Source organism: Narcine bancroftii, chromosome 13 (assembly GCF_036971445.1).
Source record: "Narcine bancroftii isolate sNarBan1 chromosome 13, sNarBan1.hap1, whole genome shotgun sequence".
Taxonomy (NCBI): Eukaryota; Metazoa; Chordata; class Chondrichthyes; order Torpediniformes; family Narcinidae; genus Narcine; species Narcine bancroftii.
The window spans coordinates 17,420,692-17,438,074 of record NC_091481.1 but is presented as its reverse complement, the minus strand read 5'-3'; the positions used below and the strand labels follow the sequence as shown (position 1 = coordinate 17,438,074).

Below are 17,383 nucleotides of genomic sequence, written 5' to 3'. Positions count from 1 at the left end.
ATTGAGCTACTAGCCCTGCTCTTCTGTTAACCAAGTTTTTGTAATAACTACAACATGTAGCTCCATGTACCCTCCGATCATCGGCCATTATCACATTGAAATAGCCTTTGGTCTCTCAACCCCACTACGCTCATGAACTTGGCTCTTCCTTTCTTACGTGCTTGCTTCACCTAACCTCTACCATCCCCTTAATCCCTCCACTTGTTGACCTACTGCTCTGGTTCCCATCTGCATATCATCTGTATTGGGGCCACTTGGACATTCTCAAGAAGAAGTAAACATCCTGCGGGCCGTGGACCACAGTATCTGAGAGGGGTGATCAGGGTAGACCAGTTGTTCTCAACCCTTTTTTTTCCCCACTCACTTACCACCTTAAGTAATCTCTTAGTATTCACAGAGCACCTATGGTCAGTAAGGGATTACTTAAGGTTGAGAACTACTGGGTAGACTCTCTGCCTTTTGCACACTTGACAATCTGGCCCAAATTGCAGCATTTTACATATCCCTTAATGTAAGAACTGCCATGATCTTGCATAAACAAGATACGTGATATACTAGAGTAGTAATTAGTGCAGTTTGATTAAAAATGGTTTATCACAAACATGAAAAATTATAATCACAGTGTCGATCCAACATCTGATTATCAATGACTAAACTGGATTTTAAAAACATGCACCATCTGGAAGTTATTTTGAGGTGCAGTAGGCTTCAAAATTCATTTCACTTCAGTACATGCCTTAAAATGCTGCTGCCTGGGGCCCCACTTTGTCTGCTGTTGAAATATAATTTCCCTGAGTGTACTGCATGGAAGACCTTGCTTGTGTAGGTGTCATGAGTCACAATCTTTTGTACAATTGGGCACACAAATTGAATGTAATTTTGTACGATGGCCACAGTCCTTTCAGCCACATTTTGGGTTGAACTCTTCAAACAGCAGGGTCAACTGCATGTATTGCTAGAACTTGAGCATAACTGATGTGAAGATTGTCAAGGCAAGCACCGGGGCAGGCACTCCACTTCCCCAGAGAGGAGTTGCTGATTTTGATGGCAAAGGGGACACCGTGAATCCATTAAAAGTGTGGAAGGTCTCCTCTGAATTGCAAACACAAATTGGGTCTGTCTGAGCTGTTTGTTGCTGTATCTGATTCTCCATCAAAAATGTAAGTGAAAATTGCAAATTGCATTTGGCCAGCTTTCCTCGGTCAGATGCAATATGCAATATGTTTCCCTGTCCACAGACCAAGTATGTGCACATGTCAGTTGTGACACCAAATCTTGACGATCAGCGTCCTGGTACCTTTCGCTTACATGCTCACTACACACATCAAGACACATGAATTAACATTGCAAAATATATTATGGTTGCTATATCTCCTGATATAAAAGGAGAGATTGAACAAAGTTGGATTGTTTCCTCTGAAGCACAAATCCAATCTCATTGCACATTACAAAAAAATATGCTACACAATTGAATTTCTGGGCCACAGCCAATTTTTAAAAAGTTGTGTCAAGTAATTTTATGTTGGTTTCCATGCCCCTTTACCCAAAAGGTTCAGCTTAATTCTTGAGGGAATGCTCAAAATTCTGAAGAAAAATGAATGCAATTAATCAATAGGTCAGAAGACAGTTCACCTGACTTGAGAGAATGGCCATCGTTGCAGTGGGGCCAACTTCAAGAACAATCATTTTAAACTGGTGCAAATCGTTCCAGAAACACAAATTTCACCTTATCTAATTTGTGCTTAATCAGCGACAATCTGATATTAAATCTCTTCCCAAGGGTCTTGTTCAAGCTGGGTTGTGTTACTAGTTGGGTGGCCATGCACCAGAAGCACACCCTATCCGAGTGATGGGAGGACTGCAGCGCCTCAGAAACTATACATCAACCTCCTTAGCCACTACAAACCCTATAAAACCAGAGTTGAGGTTTGCCATCCTCAATCCCACAAAACTGAAGAAGACATGGATTGATACTGGATATACAGATCTTTTCAATCCTATATCTGCAAAGGGATAGGGAGTTATCAAAAAAGATGGCCATATGGGTAGCATACAAGAAGATGTAAGAAAGGAACCAGTAAACATTGGCATCGAATAGAATTAGGATGTGCATATTAATGAGGCACAAAATGTAAACGTGTAACAATTTGGAAAGATTTTGTGGCTATGACGTTGAAGAATACGAACAAGAAACTTTCAGCAATTTAAACAAAGTTTTGGTGAGGTAGTTTGGGCTTAAATATGAGGAAATATTATTCATGTCCTGCAATCAATGCAACATGGATTCAGCAGGCAGACTCCGATTATATGGAAGTGGCCCTGAGAGGACGCTGAGTGAGATTGACATGCCCTCTCACTGACAAGTACAACATTGCTGACCAATGCTGAATATTAAGAGTCTCTTTCATCTGACTGGAGAATCCAGAACTAGGCCATTTTCTTACCATTAACAACTGACAATTTAGGACTGAGGCGAAGAGAAAGTTCTTCTCTAAGAGGGCGTTGTTCACCTATAGTTGTGTTTTCCCTGCAGCACTTTGATTGTGTGATATTGGATGACGGTGGATTCCTGCTAATGTCAAACCAGGACGATTACATTGGAAAGGTAAGTTCGCTGTGAAGTACAGCGGGATCTAGGTAAATCACAAGCGGTTAGTGGGCAGGTGAAGCAAGTGTTTTGAAAGTCATGGCATGTTGCTTTTATTACAATGATGTTGGAGGTTAGGAAGATGGAAGTTTTGATGCAATTGATGTACTTTGTCAGTGAGGCCTGCTGCAGTAGTTTAGTAGCATTGGAGACTGTAGGTAAAAGATTCCCCAGGCTAATGTTGAGGATGAGAGGAATGTCCTAATAAGAGAAGTTACACAGATGCCTTTATTCTTTGGAGGTGAGAAGAATGAGGAGTGATCTTGACAGTGCTTGATAAGATGGATGTTTTTTTATTTCCTACTTGTATGAAGTTCTGGGTTTGAAATAAAGGGGTGGTCATTTAAAACCAAGGTTTGTTGAAATTTCTTCTTGCCGGGAGCGATGAATCTCTGGAATTCTCTGGCCCAGAGAGATGAGAGGGCAAGATCATGAGAAGTATTTAAAGTAGAGATATGTTTTTGGAAAAAAAAAGGGGAATTGAGGGCTATGGGAGTTTGGCATGGAAGCAGAGTGGAGGCCTGGGGTGGATCAGCTATGATTCTGCTAAGACATGGGCAGGCTTGACCAGTCAGGTGGCCTGTGGTGTTGTTAATTTCTTATTCCTCTTGTGTTGTCCTTGCACTGGATGGATTGGGTTTGAGTTTAACTCAGACTCTTATCCACAACACAAACCTTCTCCTTATTCAATATTAATTGATGGTGTTCTCGGTGCTGTAAAAGTTTGGAATCATGTTGGTATGGGAAATTGATATATGTGCTTGATTTGGTTGTGGGAGGCTCATGGGAATCATTCTTCTCAATCCATTGCAGTGATTGGTTGCTACTGGATGTTGTGTCGGAGTGGAATTAATGGCAGAATGATTAAATCCTCAACAATTGCACATTTTGCCTTGCACTCCATTGACGAAAAAGAGAGACATAATGATTGTAAAATTGCTCTGACCAATGCATGTTTCTGATTGGTTCTCAGTTTCAGGGCTGCCTGTCATTCAAGTGCTTTACTTTTGCCAGAACACGTCATTGGGGGAAACAAAAGACATTGAATGAAAGTCTGTGTCTCGCTTATGTTTTGTACTGGTTACACTGTTTAACCCACCCTATTGCATTTGACAATGTTAATGGCCTTCCAGGTTCAATTCTGTGAATTCCACTCTTCTCCAGAGAAACACCAGCTCATTTTCAGCCCAAAATGTCGACTATTCTTTCCACATATGCTGCCTGACTTGCAGAGGTATTGCTCTATGTTTCATTCATCCAGGCCTCACTTAAATAAACTACCATCTCTTCCAGTGCTGACAGGTAGATCAGTGAGTTGGTGGTGGCTGGAGGTTGTCTTAGGCTGGTAAAGCAGACACTTTTCTCCACAAAGTTGGCCCAACGTATAAACTGTGGAGCGGAAGGTTGTCAAGTGTAGAACTAGGCCCAACCATTGGTCTTGGAGGTGCAGGAATGATATTGTGGAGCACAACTGCATCCTTTGGTCAAACAGGAGCATATTTATTGGATCATTCATTTCTTCAGGAAATTACCGAGCGGTGATTCTAGTATAGGTATGTCCAAATACATTCTCCCTGATGACATAAAGCATAATATTGCAATGAACATTTTTGAGATGAGGTCCAACAAGGTCCAGAGGGTTGATTGTCATCTTTTAACCAGTCTGAAGCAAGAAAATGCTTGAAGAGTTACTTCCCCTGTGTGGCCTTTGTGTTACTTGGAGGTCCTTGGTTCTGGTCACTATCTGATTATTGACCACATTTCCTTTGATTCAGTCAATGCTTGATTATTATTAACCACTCTCTTCAGAAATGATTTGCCCTCATCAGGCTTCTTAGTTTGAGCCACATCTGGTAACCATCTGTATTTAACAAATTTGTAGCCGTGATATATTTCTGCGGCGATTAATTATCTCAGGAACAGGGCTTGTGATTATTTTATTTTCCCTAAAGGGCTATTTATTTGCAGGAGAGACCTATCATTTTTTTTCAACATTTTTTTGACACTTTCATTCCTGGAAACTTTCTTACCCATTAAATTAAAATTGTGTGTTCTATGAAACTACAAGAAAAACCCTTAGGACTCCAGATATAGCAATCAAGTCTTCATTGCCCTATCTTTGTGTGTTAAGCAAAGCCTCTAGTTACCGTGAAATTACTAGAAAGACTTATAATCTTGAGGCCTCAGTGAAGAGAAGTTATCTTAAAGAGGACATTCCAGTGGAAAGTTTGATCCTTGTGTGTTTCAATGCTCACATTCAAGACAATAATTTATGATTCTGCTAATAACTGCCTTCCAGCTCAGCTACATAAACCAGGTCAGTGAAGTTGAAATGCATTTTTCCTTTGCCATTTTTCTTTTACATTATGATAAGCAAGCTAATCCTACACACTATTTTCAACGTTTGGATTTCTAACAACAATATTCTGACTTGCTTGATAGAGAGTAGGAATATTGGGCTACAATTAGCCAGTGACCGGGGTTTGAATCTGGCGCTGTCTGTAAGGAGTTTGTACCTTCTCTTCATGCTTGTGTTGCTTTCCTCTGGTTTCTTCCCACCATTCAAACTGGACCAAATGAAACCTCAAAAAGGTCAATTGGGAAGCACAGGTTTGTGGGCCGAAAGGGCCTGTTACCGTGCTGAATGTCTAAATTAAAAAAATTAAATATAAAGTGATTTTTTAAAAATATATTTTGCGTGCAGCTTTCAACACATTCAAATTCACTGGGTAAGGCCACCATTGTGTGAGCTTGAAGTTTCATTTGGACCTGAAGTACAACGTCGGCGTGGCTTAGTTAAAACTGGCCATGAAAGTATGTGAATGTCCTGGACAATCATCAAGGAGAGCTGGCCACTGTCACCACTTTGTGCACACATCAGGTCATGGATGGGGGAAATATTGCCTTAACCTTCCTATCAGGTGAAGGTCAATCAGAATTTGCTGAATAATGAAGAGGTCAGTTGTCCCACGCCCTGTATTGTTAGAGGCATTTCTGAAGTGATGCCTGCAAAATACCCTAAATCTTATTTCTGCAAAAATTCTTCAGCAAGTGAAACAACACCTTTGGAGTACTCACTTCAGGGGAAGGTTGGCTAGTGCATTCACTGTTCTTTCCCAAACTGCTGTGTTATTTATTTTGTTCCTGCTGCCATAGTGTTACTGCCAAGCACGTCATTTCTTAACCAAAATATCTGACACCAGAAGTACATCTGGATTTTCTTTGATGCTTCTCCTCATCAATCATTTCAATTTTGCAAAACTCACTTCTCTGATTTCTGGTGACTGATCCAGAGGAAATTCCCAGTGCTGGACTTCGAACGTTAGATCAAATTCTTTTCTCAGTCTTTCTGCCATTTCAGATTGGCAAATTTTTTGGTGAGATTGACCCAAGCTTGATGAGACGTCTTCTGAACACATCACTCTATGCCTTCAACAAATCTTATGATTTCCAGTCTGTGTGTGATCCAGAAAGTGAGACAAAAGCAGCAGCTGGACTTCGTTCGGTCTACGTTGTAAGTAAAGCGCTCAAGATTATTTCTGTTGTAACCTATGTTCTTAGATAATGCCTCTGAATGTTGAAGGATTGCAAACTGAAACAGGTTTTTCTTAACATCATTGGTAGGACGTACAATAAGACCCCTGGTATCCAGGACCAATCGGGATTGGTAGATGCCAGATTAACGAGTTTTCCAATTTCTTGACACTCACTCTTACAATGCCTAACTAATATACCTGCATTAAGAATAAACAGTTTAAAAGACAAAAATACTTCACTGTACTTACACTGAACAAACTTCACTTGCATGAATATATAAACATTAAAGCATTTTACTTTATTTTCATTCTCATTCTTTGCTGTATCTGCAGGTTCCTCCCCCTCCACAGAGTCGCCCAAAAGATGAATAATATAGATAAAGCCTTACTAATATACTTAATAATATACTAATAAAGATAATAACCTACTAAGCAGGGATAGGGAGACACTTTAAGAGAGTCACACCAATGGCAAGCGGCATCAACCAGCTCTTCATCCTGGGTGACGCCGTTTTATTCACATACAGTAAAACCTCATTAGAACGTGGTAGTAGGGGTCCAAGATTTCATACCACGTTGCAGCCAAGTCGCAGAATAGACGCATATAAGTCAGAGTGGCCATGAATAATCAAATCCAAATATTACCAGTTTTCAAAAAGATCCGCTGTCTTTAACTAACAATTTCAATGAAAGAAAGCAAGCGCATTCTTTTAATATTGGTATTCTGAACTTTAATCAACCTATTTGCAAAGTTTGTGGTCCACAGACACCTGGGCTATAAGCGATTCCGCAAATTAACGAATTGCGTTCTAATGAGGTTTCAGTGTACCTTGGATGCCATAAAGCATTACCAGGTTACTGGACCTTTGCCTCGGGCCCTAGGTAAGGATGTGAGCAGTTGAACAAAACTCAATCCAGCCAAGGGGATGCGCATCATTTTCATTGTGTAGCATGATGTGCGATGTGAAACAACAATTTTAGAAATAAATCTTTCATACTTCATGCGAACACACTTGGAGCAACTTGAATTGATTTTAGCGGGATTGTTCATCCCAGACAAGACAGGCCTAATGGAATACTCCGAAAGCATTTAACCACACTGTGCTACGAACAGAGGGACACTGAGTGCGAGGGAGCATTGGCATCCCAATGACCCACACACCCAGAGGACAAGTTTGTGTGAGAGATTGATTCCAATCAGCTCCTCAGTTCACTCCTCTCCCACATCGGAATAGCACATTCCTGAGTAGTATTATGTTAATATAAAACATTGAATATTCTGGTTGGTTAGGTATTGCTCAGTGAACCAATGTCCTGCATTAATAACGTTTTTTCTGATATAATTTTTAGCCCAGCATAGTCGATATTTTGAATATTGGTTGGTGGGCATCTAGTGCAGCTTGGTAAGTAGTTGACATATTCCTTCAATATTGTCTCTGCTTTGTTTCAGCTAAATTAATCAATTAGCTGGATGGGCCACCCATTAACCTGAATTCACTATATTGTACACATTTTTAGGAATTCATGCATGCAAGTGACCACAGAATCTATTTTGACAGACATTTGGGGAAAATTACCACTTTTTTTTTAACATTCTATGTACAAGATTTAATTTCACGGTGAATCTTTTCCCCCCTGCTTGTTTGGACGAAGAACCTCTTGTTGCTCCCTCAAAGCTACGCTGAAGAATGCAGATTGGGCTCAGGGCACATTTGAGTTTGTCAGCCTGCTTCTGCTCTGGTGTTTTTATGTTTGTGTTACTGGATTAATTAATTTACGTTTGATGCCGTCAACATGTGTCAGTATTGCATCCTCACTAATTGATTCCCATTCACTGGACTAACAGGCAAACTACTTTAATAAGCAAGCTATCCCATTTCTAACTGATGCACCCAAAAACAAGGCAAGTAATGGAACCATAGATCATTACAACATGGAAAGAGGCCCTTCTAGTAGGTGCCAAACTATTTTTCTTCCTAGTCCCATTGACCTACAGCCAGTCTATAGCCCTGCATACTCCTCCTATCCATATACCCGCCCAAATTCTTCTTAAATGTTAAAGTTGAGCCCGCATTCACCACTTCCGCTGGCAGCTCCTTGCACACTCCCACCACACTCTCTGCAAAGAAGTTCTCCCTCATTTTCCCCCTAGACCTCCTCTTTCACCCTTGTCCTCTAGTTTGTATCTCACCTACCCTCAGTGGAAATAGCCCACCTACATTTACTCTGTCTATACCCCTCATAATTTTAAAGAGCTCTATCAAATCTCCCCTCATTCTTATACGCTCCAGGGAATAAAGGTCTAACCTGTTTAATCTTTCCCTGTAACTCAGTTCCGAGCAACATCCTTTAGTCAAATATGTGTGTGTGTGGGTGTGGGTGTGTGTATATTTTTTTTTTAGGGAAGCAAGTCCATTTATTCCACTTTTAAAAAATATTTTCTACAATCTTGCACCTTGGATACTTTCATTTTATAAAATTATATTAAAAAAAACTTCTTGTAACTCTTGCTTACAGCACTCCAAAATCTGCAATCTCAAACTGTAGACATGAAACAAATACTAGAATAACATTGTAAAAGTTAGAAAAATAAAGTTACAAAAGCCCAAGTTTTCTCTTTGCATAGGGATCAATCAAGCTCTCAGTCTATTTCACGATCAACTTGAAGCTAGTTACTATAATCTGGGCACATAGCTTTTAATTTGTGATAAACACCACAAACACTGAGATCTTTGTAAAACTCAGTTGGTTTCAGAGACTATTTTAACATTACTGTAATAATCAATGGCTATTTTAACCATGGTGTAGATTATGGGTGGTCAACCTTTTTAGACATACAGCACATTAACAGGCCATGTCAGCCATTGAATGCATGACGCCCAATTAACCCACACCCTCGGAACCTACTCTTGGGCTGACATGGCCTGTTACTGTGCCTTATGTCCAAATTAAAAGGTTGCCCCCGTCCCCCTGGTGTAGAATCGTTCTTCATAAGTAATGCCTCTTTACCAACTATCCTGGTACATATTTGGTTAACCTGCAATTCACCTTCCAGTTTCATGGCATGTAGTTACTGCTGTTCAGGACTAGTGAAGTTTAACATCTATAAATGGACCAATGTATTTGCTTACCCATGCTCCAAGGTCAGTACATATTGTGCCAAATTACATTGTTTTCATTTAGCCAAGTAATTAAACCCAAGTACTCAGGAGCATGGAGAAAAGTCACAAATTTAACCTGGAGTTAAACCTAAAGGCACAGCTGTGCACAAGGCTCTCTATTTGGAAGCCAAAGACTGTTGAAAGGGAATTTATTTTCAAAGCAATATGCCCAAATTGAATAGCAAAACAACATTATCTACTTCACAACATGAAAATGGAAGTGCCAGTTTCAAATTTTTGGTGGTGCTTTAGGTGGCTTATTTCAGGAGTGTTGTAAACAAGTTTAGTAACCAGGTTAATGCACAATATTGAATACCCAAAACATGAAACAAGGTATCTTTTAATCCATCAGACAGTATGCAAAGCACAACATTCTAAAACATTATTTTGCATTTACATTGTAACTCAAATATATATATTGAATACAACATATAATGTTGAAAATGCAGGGTGATTATGAAATGAGTGAGCGGCTTCCTCTGCCCAGATATGGACACCAGTCTGGTTGTATTTCGCAGTGTCAGAGGCTGGGACAGGCAAGGTATGGGCTCCATGTTTGGGTGAGAAGTAGGTGATGCTTCAAGTTGAGTTGGTTTTATCACGGTCGCGTAATTACCTTCATCGGGAGAGGTGCCGGCCGCCATTGATGACATAAGCGATGTGACGCGCGGGAGCAATAGTTAAGCGTCAGTATACGCGTGAAAAATGCCAGATGCAGCAGGAGGAAAGTGAGAGTGTCAGGATCACCTGTGTGGTGGTGAGCCAATGAGAAGGTCAGAGGAGTTTAGCTGGGTGGTGTTTGGGGAGTTGAAGAATGCAATGTGGTGTTTAGTGAATAATAAAGAAAGTCGACTTCATGGTGGGCTGAAAGAAACAGGTGAGTGTAGTCTTTAGTTGTTTGTAAGCTGTGGCGAATCAGTGCCGTTACAGTTTGTTGTTTCTTCATAAGCAGTAGGGGAAGGGGATGCAGTAGGTGTTGTGGCTTTCTGGCATAAAGACACATAGAAAGCAAAGATCCAGCAGGAAATGACGATGGTATGAGGTTGTGTGGTACAGCTGAAACCCACAGGTGAACTTGTTATATTTCTATAGCCCAATCGCCTTCCTCAACAGGAACTACTTTGAAGCCTTACATCAGCTTAAATATTTACCAGGGCAGGTGACTGGAGATCAAGGAGATTTGGTCTGATGGCTCTGAATGTGAAGTAGATTCAGTGTAGATCTCCGAGCCCCACATTCTGATTTAACGGCAATATCAACAGAAGCAGGCTTTTTATAAAATGGTCCCTCATTTTTTTTTCAAAACTAACCCATAAGTATTAAGAAGAATTGCTGTGAATGAAATTATCTAATTGAGTAGGACTCCGGATTTAGGGGCATAAATAAACTTTCTCAGTAGCATTTCAATTAGATGTAGTTGTTGAAAAATGAAAAAAAATCCCAGTCTAGATCATGTAAGATATCCTTCTTGAAAAAAGACATGGCTTCCCCTCTACCACTATCACCTCAGTCCTTACCCACATCTCGTCCATCACCTGCACATCTGCCCTGCAACAAACAGAGAATCCCCTTTATCCCCAGCTACCACCCCACCAGCCTCCGTATCCAAAACATCATCCTCCACAAATTCCATCACTCACAACATGATCCCATCACCAGACACATCTTCCCCTCTCCTCCACTGCCCACTTTCCATAGGAACTGCTCCCGCCATGACTTCCTCGTCCACTCATCCCTTCGCACTAAATGCCCCCCTTGGCACCTTCCCCTGTGACCGCAGAAAGTCCCACATATGCCCACACCTCCTCTCTCACTGCCATTCGGGGCCCAAAACAGCTCTTCCAAGTGAAGCAACACTTCACTTGTGAATCTGTGGGAGTCGTCTACTGTGCCCAGTGCTCCTGTTGTGGCCTTCCCTGCATTGGAAAGATTGGACGCAGACTGGGAGATAAGTTTGCTGAGCACCTTCGCTCGGTCTGCATCAATGACAGGGATTTCCCAGTGGCCAGCCATTTTATTTCTGCTCCCCACTCCCATGCTGACATGTCTGTCCATGGCCTCATGCTCTGCCAAACCAAGGCCACCCGTAAATTGGAGGAGCAACACCCAATATTCCATCGTGGCCCTCTCCAACCAGATGACGGTAACATTGACTTGTGCTGGACCACTCTCCCTCTCTTCCCCATCCTCTGTCTCTCCTTCCCTCCATTCACAGAGCCATCCCCCTCCCCCTCTTTGCTGGTGTGTACTTCCACCCTATTTTTTATTATACACCTATTACTTCCTGCCTGTGGGACTGTTTCCTTTCCCTGTTCTGCCCCCGCACCACCATTTTATTCAGGCGCCTGCCTACATTTTGCTCATGCCTTGATGAAGGGCTCAGGCCCTGAACGATGGTTATGTATCTTTGCTGTCTAAAGTACGCAGTTTAATCTGCCGAGTTTCTCCACCATTGTGTTTTTATATTAGCTAAACATCTTTAAATGTCTGGTCAAGAATCGAACACAGCAGATAATGAATCCTTTATAGATTTGGTATGCTCTTTGTTCCATTGTGAAGTAATGCTGCAAAGGACATGAGAGGGAGAAAATTGACCTCATTATTCACGTGCCCAGTGTTTCACTGTTGTACCTTTCTGTTGCTGTCCAGGTCTCTACTGCAGCAGTTATTCCTCAGCCTCACCTTTCCACGCTTTCTGGAAGCAGGTATGTGAGCATTTGTTTGGCACTGAGTCCTGGGTTCTGTTATCAACAACAAAACATTGGAGGACGAATGAATTTTAGGGCATTTCCTCAAATTTCCACGTTGCATATTTTAGTGAGGTGTCAGGATGCTTGCCAACTCTTGTTTGAATATATACCTGGGTTGTTATCACAGAACTTCCTCCAGCCACCCATCCCCTATTTTTCCCTCTTTCTATCTTTACTCTTTCACCAGCTGATAAATCAATGGATATCTTGGTGCATAATTGGAGAATTCTTGACTGAATCATTTTTTTTAAACCCACTTCAAATTATTTTTAAGTAATAAGCAAATGTGTTCAAAATATTGCATCAATAACATTCATAAGAGGTGGAAGACAAGGAAAGAGCTGTGGAGGACAACAGACCCGTGTGATAATGCGCTCTGCAAATCTAGTAGCATCTGTCTATTGAGGCAATTGGTAGTTGAGCTGATGTTTCCCTTATTTTTACCACGTCAAGTCCCTGTAAATAGCAAGGTGTTTCTTGAGCCTGGAATTGTCAAAGCAGGAGCAAGAGGTAATATGCTGATTGACGTTGTCAGTGATGTGGTGGAACACATAATGAGCAAGTGTCAGGCCCCAAGTGATTTCCAAATCCTGTTTATCGGTGTGAACCTGCTGAAGCAGCAGAGAAAGCCTGGCCACAGGTTCCAAAGCCTGAGAGGAATTGCTTTGCGCTGACCTTGAACTGTCGCAGAGCAGTCCTGGATGAAGCAGGACATAATGGATGGGGAAAGATCAGATGGTCAACAAGCCCTTCTCTCCTTGGCATGCAATGTCATTCAACCTTCCCATTTTCTATCTCTTGTCATTTCTTTCATCTCCTGGGCAAGGAAATTAACATTTTTCCTATTTCCAATGATTTATCATTTTTAAAATTTATGGAGAATTAATTTCCAACTCCTAAAGTTTCTCAAGCATATCTCAGGAAGCAGTGGAAGGAATATACCAGACCCTCAATTGCCAGACTACTTCTGAAGGTGGAGATATTTGCACCCCAAGGGAACCCGGTGTCAAGGTTAAATGGAATTACTGTCTCGTTCTCAGTCACTGAAACGATCCACAGCAGTCGGTAGTGAATCCATAAAGAATTCCTCAGTTTCTTCGCCTGCTGTGTATACCTTTCAGCACTTTGCAAAATGATTCTTCTTCCCACATTTATAGCAGGTCTTTCCATAGGCAGGACATAGCTTTGGAATACGTGTACCTCCGCACCTGCTGCATTTGCTATTTGAGCTCACACTTGGCTTTGTTGCTGCTTTGGGAAACTCCTGGTGCTCTGCTTATCTGTTTTCATCACATGCATTGGTGTGTCCGTCCTGTGAAGATCCTTATCCATTTCACCAGCTCCTAAATAAATGTTGAATTACTGTTTGAAGTTCTTCCAATTATTGGCTAGATTGCCAGTAAATTGCATTGGTGTGGGAGGACTTAACTCATCCATACTTGTCTTCTCTTACTTATTCAGACCCATCTGATTGTTCTTTCAAGAAGAATGACTTTACGTGGGTTTAACACTTAACTGACTTTGTTTTCCTTGAGCTCCTTCGACTGACTTCCAACCGGCAACCCTGTCCTATGTCACTTCTGGTTTCCACCTAAACGTACACATTGCCTTCTGGGAAATGTGGTTCTTACTTACACACATAATTACACATATACTTCCCACCATTTAATCCAGATCTATGTTTCTGCAACTTATCTCATCCTCCCTAACTTGGCAGCCTTTGGTCTTCCTTTATTTTAGCCAAGTCAAACCCCATCTTCATTTTAAAGCCCACAGTCTTATTTCCTCAATCTGTTTCCTTCTCCAAAGTATTAAGCTCACATTCTCTGGTAGCCACGGGCAGTTAAGCTAAATCTCTGTCCACAAAGACTCACTGAGCCATACCAAGAACATGCTTCATTTCATTTAAGGTACTAACCCTTGCAAGTATCTTCATTTCTTCGGGTGGCACAGTTAACATACACTGTACGTTCTCCCTGTGTTTGCGTGGGTTTTCCCTGGACCCTCCGGTAACCTGCCACCCTCCAAAATGTAAGGGGCTATAGGTTAATTGGGTGTAATTAAGTGGCTCAGGTTTAAATGGTTAAAATCGGCTTCTACCGTGTTCCAAATAAAATTAACTTAAATCATTTCTGAGATGATACTTACTAGCAGGGGAGATCAGAATGGCAGATCTCCAGATCAAGGCTATTGGGTGTGCTGACACCAGAGATATCCCCAAATTCAGGACACCAGCAAAATTTGTGTTAATGGGGGACTGCGTTCGCACTCTCCCCTGATTAAAATAAAGACATTTTTAAAAATTAAAAAAACATTTCTAAGACTGTTCATGATGGGGATTTATTTTAGATACTTTTCACATTTGCACAATACTGACGGCCATCTCATTTTCCCACCTATTTTTCTGTAACCTTTTGCCCCAAATATGTCTATTAACTCCCCTCTCCTAACCCCAAGTTCATCACCTGTAGAGGTAATTTACAGTCGTCATTATCATTACTAGCCTGTACAATTCCACAACTTTCACTCTTGATTCGCAGTTGATGCCGACATTGAAGATTTCTCCGAACCTTTATCGAAGTCGAGCTGTATCACCGAACAGACTCAGTATTACTTTTATGACAATGAATCATCCTTCAATGGGCTTGTAGATTGTGGCAACTGCTCAAGGTAAGACTCTGGCCAGTGATAGCATTGATGGATTCCCTCCACACTGTGGGTTAGCTCAGTATTTTTTTAGTCTGTCTCAAATATTTGAAAGGCTTCCAACTAGATACCTTTAGAAAGAATATACCTAAAAGAAAATTCTCATTAGGGAATGAAAATTAAGTGTGACAGCTCCTTTAATTATTTCGAGGTGTACACCAGGCTTTGTAGCCAATAAAGTGTATGTGAAATGTAATCTTTCTTTTCCTCTGAAGCGAGACTCCCAACTGAGAACAACACTTACACTCTGGTTTTGTGATTGATGATGGTGACCCATGTGGCCAATGCCATCGGTCACCTCCTGCCTCCTTTACAGGAGGTGACTGATGGGGAGATGGGCAGGCATCTCCAAGCACCTGTGTTCTCTCCACAAAAATCCATCAAGTTCACTTGAAGAGTAAACAAGCCAACATCAGTATTCTCTGCTAGATCAACATCTCCAACTTGGAGGGCCTAGTTATCCTTAGTTGGGCGGGCCATGTTGCTTACCTGACACCAACTTCCAGAAGTAGACATTCCATTCCAATGTCTTTTGTGGGAGGAGATAACTCTATCTGCTTACAAATTGGAAAGAGGCCATTTGACCTAATAGGTCAATGCCAGAACATTCCGAAGAATTTTATTTTTCTGTAATCTTTTGTATTAACTACCTACCCCCCACTCCAAGTTCATCACCTGTAGAGGTTATTTATCAGCCTCTATAATTTTTGTGATGCGGGTGGAAACCGGAGCACTGAGATGTAACCCACATGATCAAAGGGAGAAAGGTCAAACAGCACACAGGTAGCGCCCAAGATCAGAATCAAATTGGGACCCTACCTACCTGTGCCAACCAGGGAGATGAGGGAAAGATTCAGGGATGTGCTGAAAGCTTTCTTGAAGGTATGCAACATCCCAAATGATTCCTGGGTATATTTATACCATCGAAGTGGAGCAGTAGTGTTTGGGATGGGTAATCCCACAGCAAAATGTGAGGGGAAGCAACAAATTTCATCTTGTTGATCTCTGTAATGTCCCATTTAATTTCAGGGCTAATATTTGTCTGACCACATCTCTGTAACCACACCACTCTAACAAAAACTGACTTAGTTGTTCATTTAAAGTTATTACAATGTGTGAATGACCTTAAAATTGACTTGGCTGATGAAAGTGCTAAGTGAAAATGAAAAATAAATTGCAGCTCCTGGAAATCTGAATTAAAACAGAAAATGCTGGAAGTACTCAGCAGGTTGAGCAGCATCTGTGGAAAGAGAAGCTAATATGGTTTTTACACGGCAAAGTGTAAAAGGTTCGGAGCGGGAATGAGCAAAATTCCAAAATTTTTCCTGTGGAAGCCCGAGACATTTTTGCAGACCGCCTGCAGTCTAAATTGAACTGCAGGCCATCCTAAGCATTGAGCTAATGAATACGACGTACATGATGACGTCAATGCAGTGATGCAGGGTCTACATCTCGATCGACGCCGACTGACATCCAGCCTTCGAAATCACCGTGACTCAGGTCTTTTAGAGCCGACATCCTTCCTATGTGAACAGCTACTACGGATGGCAAGTGTGAAAATTATTGGCGGGAAGTTATCACATCGGCTGTGCAAAACTCACAAAAGTTAGCATTTCATATCTGAGTCCCTTCCTCAGAACTGGATGTAAGTGCTGACGTATCCCATTACAAAAGGCTTGAGGCAGTGGCTGTGCAGTGGGAAATTCTGGGGTGCTTTCATAGGAATGATTGATGTTGCAAGGAAAGAAGGAGGTACAGTGACTGTTGTGTATGGGAAGGCAAGAAAATGCAGAAGTTTCTTGAGGCAGTGAACAATTCATGACTAGAGTCACCACCACAGACTGAAGAGTTGTTGGAGAGACAGATTTTAAAAGCATTATGTCCTTTCTACTCAATGCCAGCCCCATCATAACTTCTCAATGTCATTCTTGATAAAAACATTCACAGTCCCAACAAAGGGAACGGCAGCTGTTTGAGGGAGAATTGCAATCTCTGGTTTCCCACAGTAATATAAATACTGAAGAATTGATGCTGATATTTCCTCAATTTTAATAGACTGCAGGTAAAGAAATAAGATGTTTGGGTTTTTCTGTAACAATAGTACGATGAAGTAAGCTCATAATGAATTAATCTCCGACTTTACATCGCAACTTGAAGGCAAGAGAATGTACAATTAGATGTGGACTGAAATACTGCTGGTTATTCCATTTCATACAACCACTGAAGATCAATTTCAACCCCATAAATTTGATGAAAATCTAATTTCAGCGACATTGAAAGGTCATGGTAATACATTATTCTTTGATCAGAAATTACTCAGAAAAAAACATACATCCTTCCTCCTTGATCACTGCTCCATGCAAAAGTATATTTCTTCAAAAGCTATTGCTTCTTCTGAATATAACATTTCTTTTTTACTTTTTAGGCTTTACCATGCAGAGAAGCTTTCCAATACAAACCTTGTGTTTATACTGGTGGAGAGCAAGCATACGTGTCAGTCGTGCGACTCAAAGCCTCTCATGCAAGCAGAGCAAAAATGTATCCTCCAATTGAAATGGTCCAAATGGAAATGTAGGGGCCATG

General features: G+C 41.2%; 1 protein-coding gene across 10 annotated transcripts in view; it reads left to right on the top strand.

Annotated features, from left to right (window-relative positions):
- Positions 1-17,383, top strand: part of LOC138748142 (voltage-dependent calcium channel subunit alpha-2/delta-1) — a 506,771-nt gene that overhangs the window by 469,732 nt on the left and 19,656 nt on the right. For all 10 annotated transcript variants that reach the window (XM_069907870.1, XM_069907873.1, XM_069907871.1 and 7 more), the window contains 6 exons: positions 2,534-2,605; positions 6,009-6,161; positions 7,534-7,586; positions 11,994-12,049; positions 14,635-14,764; positions 17,226-17,338. In XM_069907870.1, the coding sequence (XP_069763971.1) occupies positions 2,534-2,605; positions 6,009-6,161; positions 7,534-7,586; positions 11,994-12,049; positions 14,635-14,764; positions 17,226-17,338 (577 nt within the window). The remainder of the gene's footprint in view (positions 1-2,533; positions 2,606-6,008; positions 6,162-7,533; positions 7,587-11,993; positions 12,050-14,634; positions 14,765-17,225; positions 17,339-17,383) is intronic.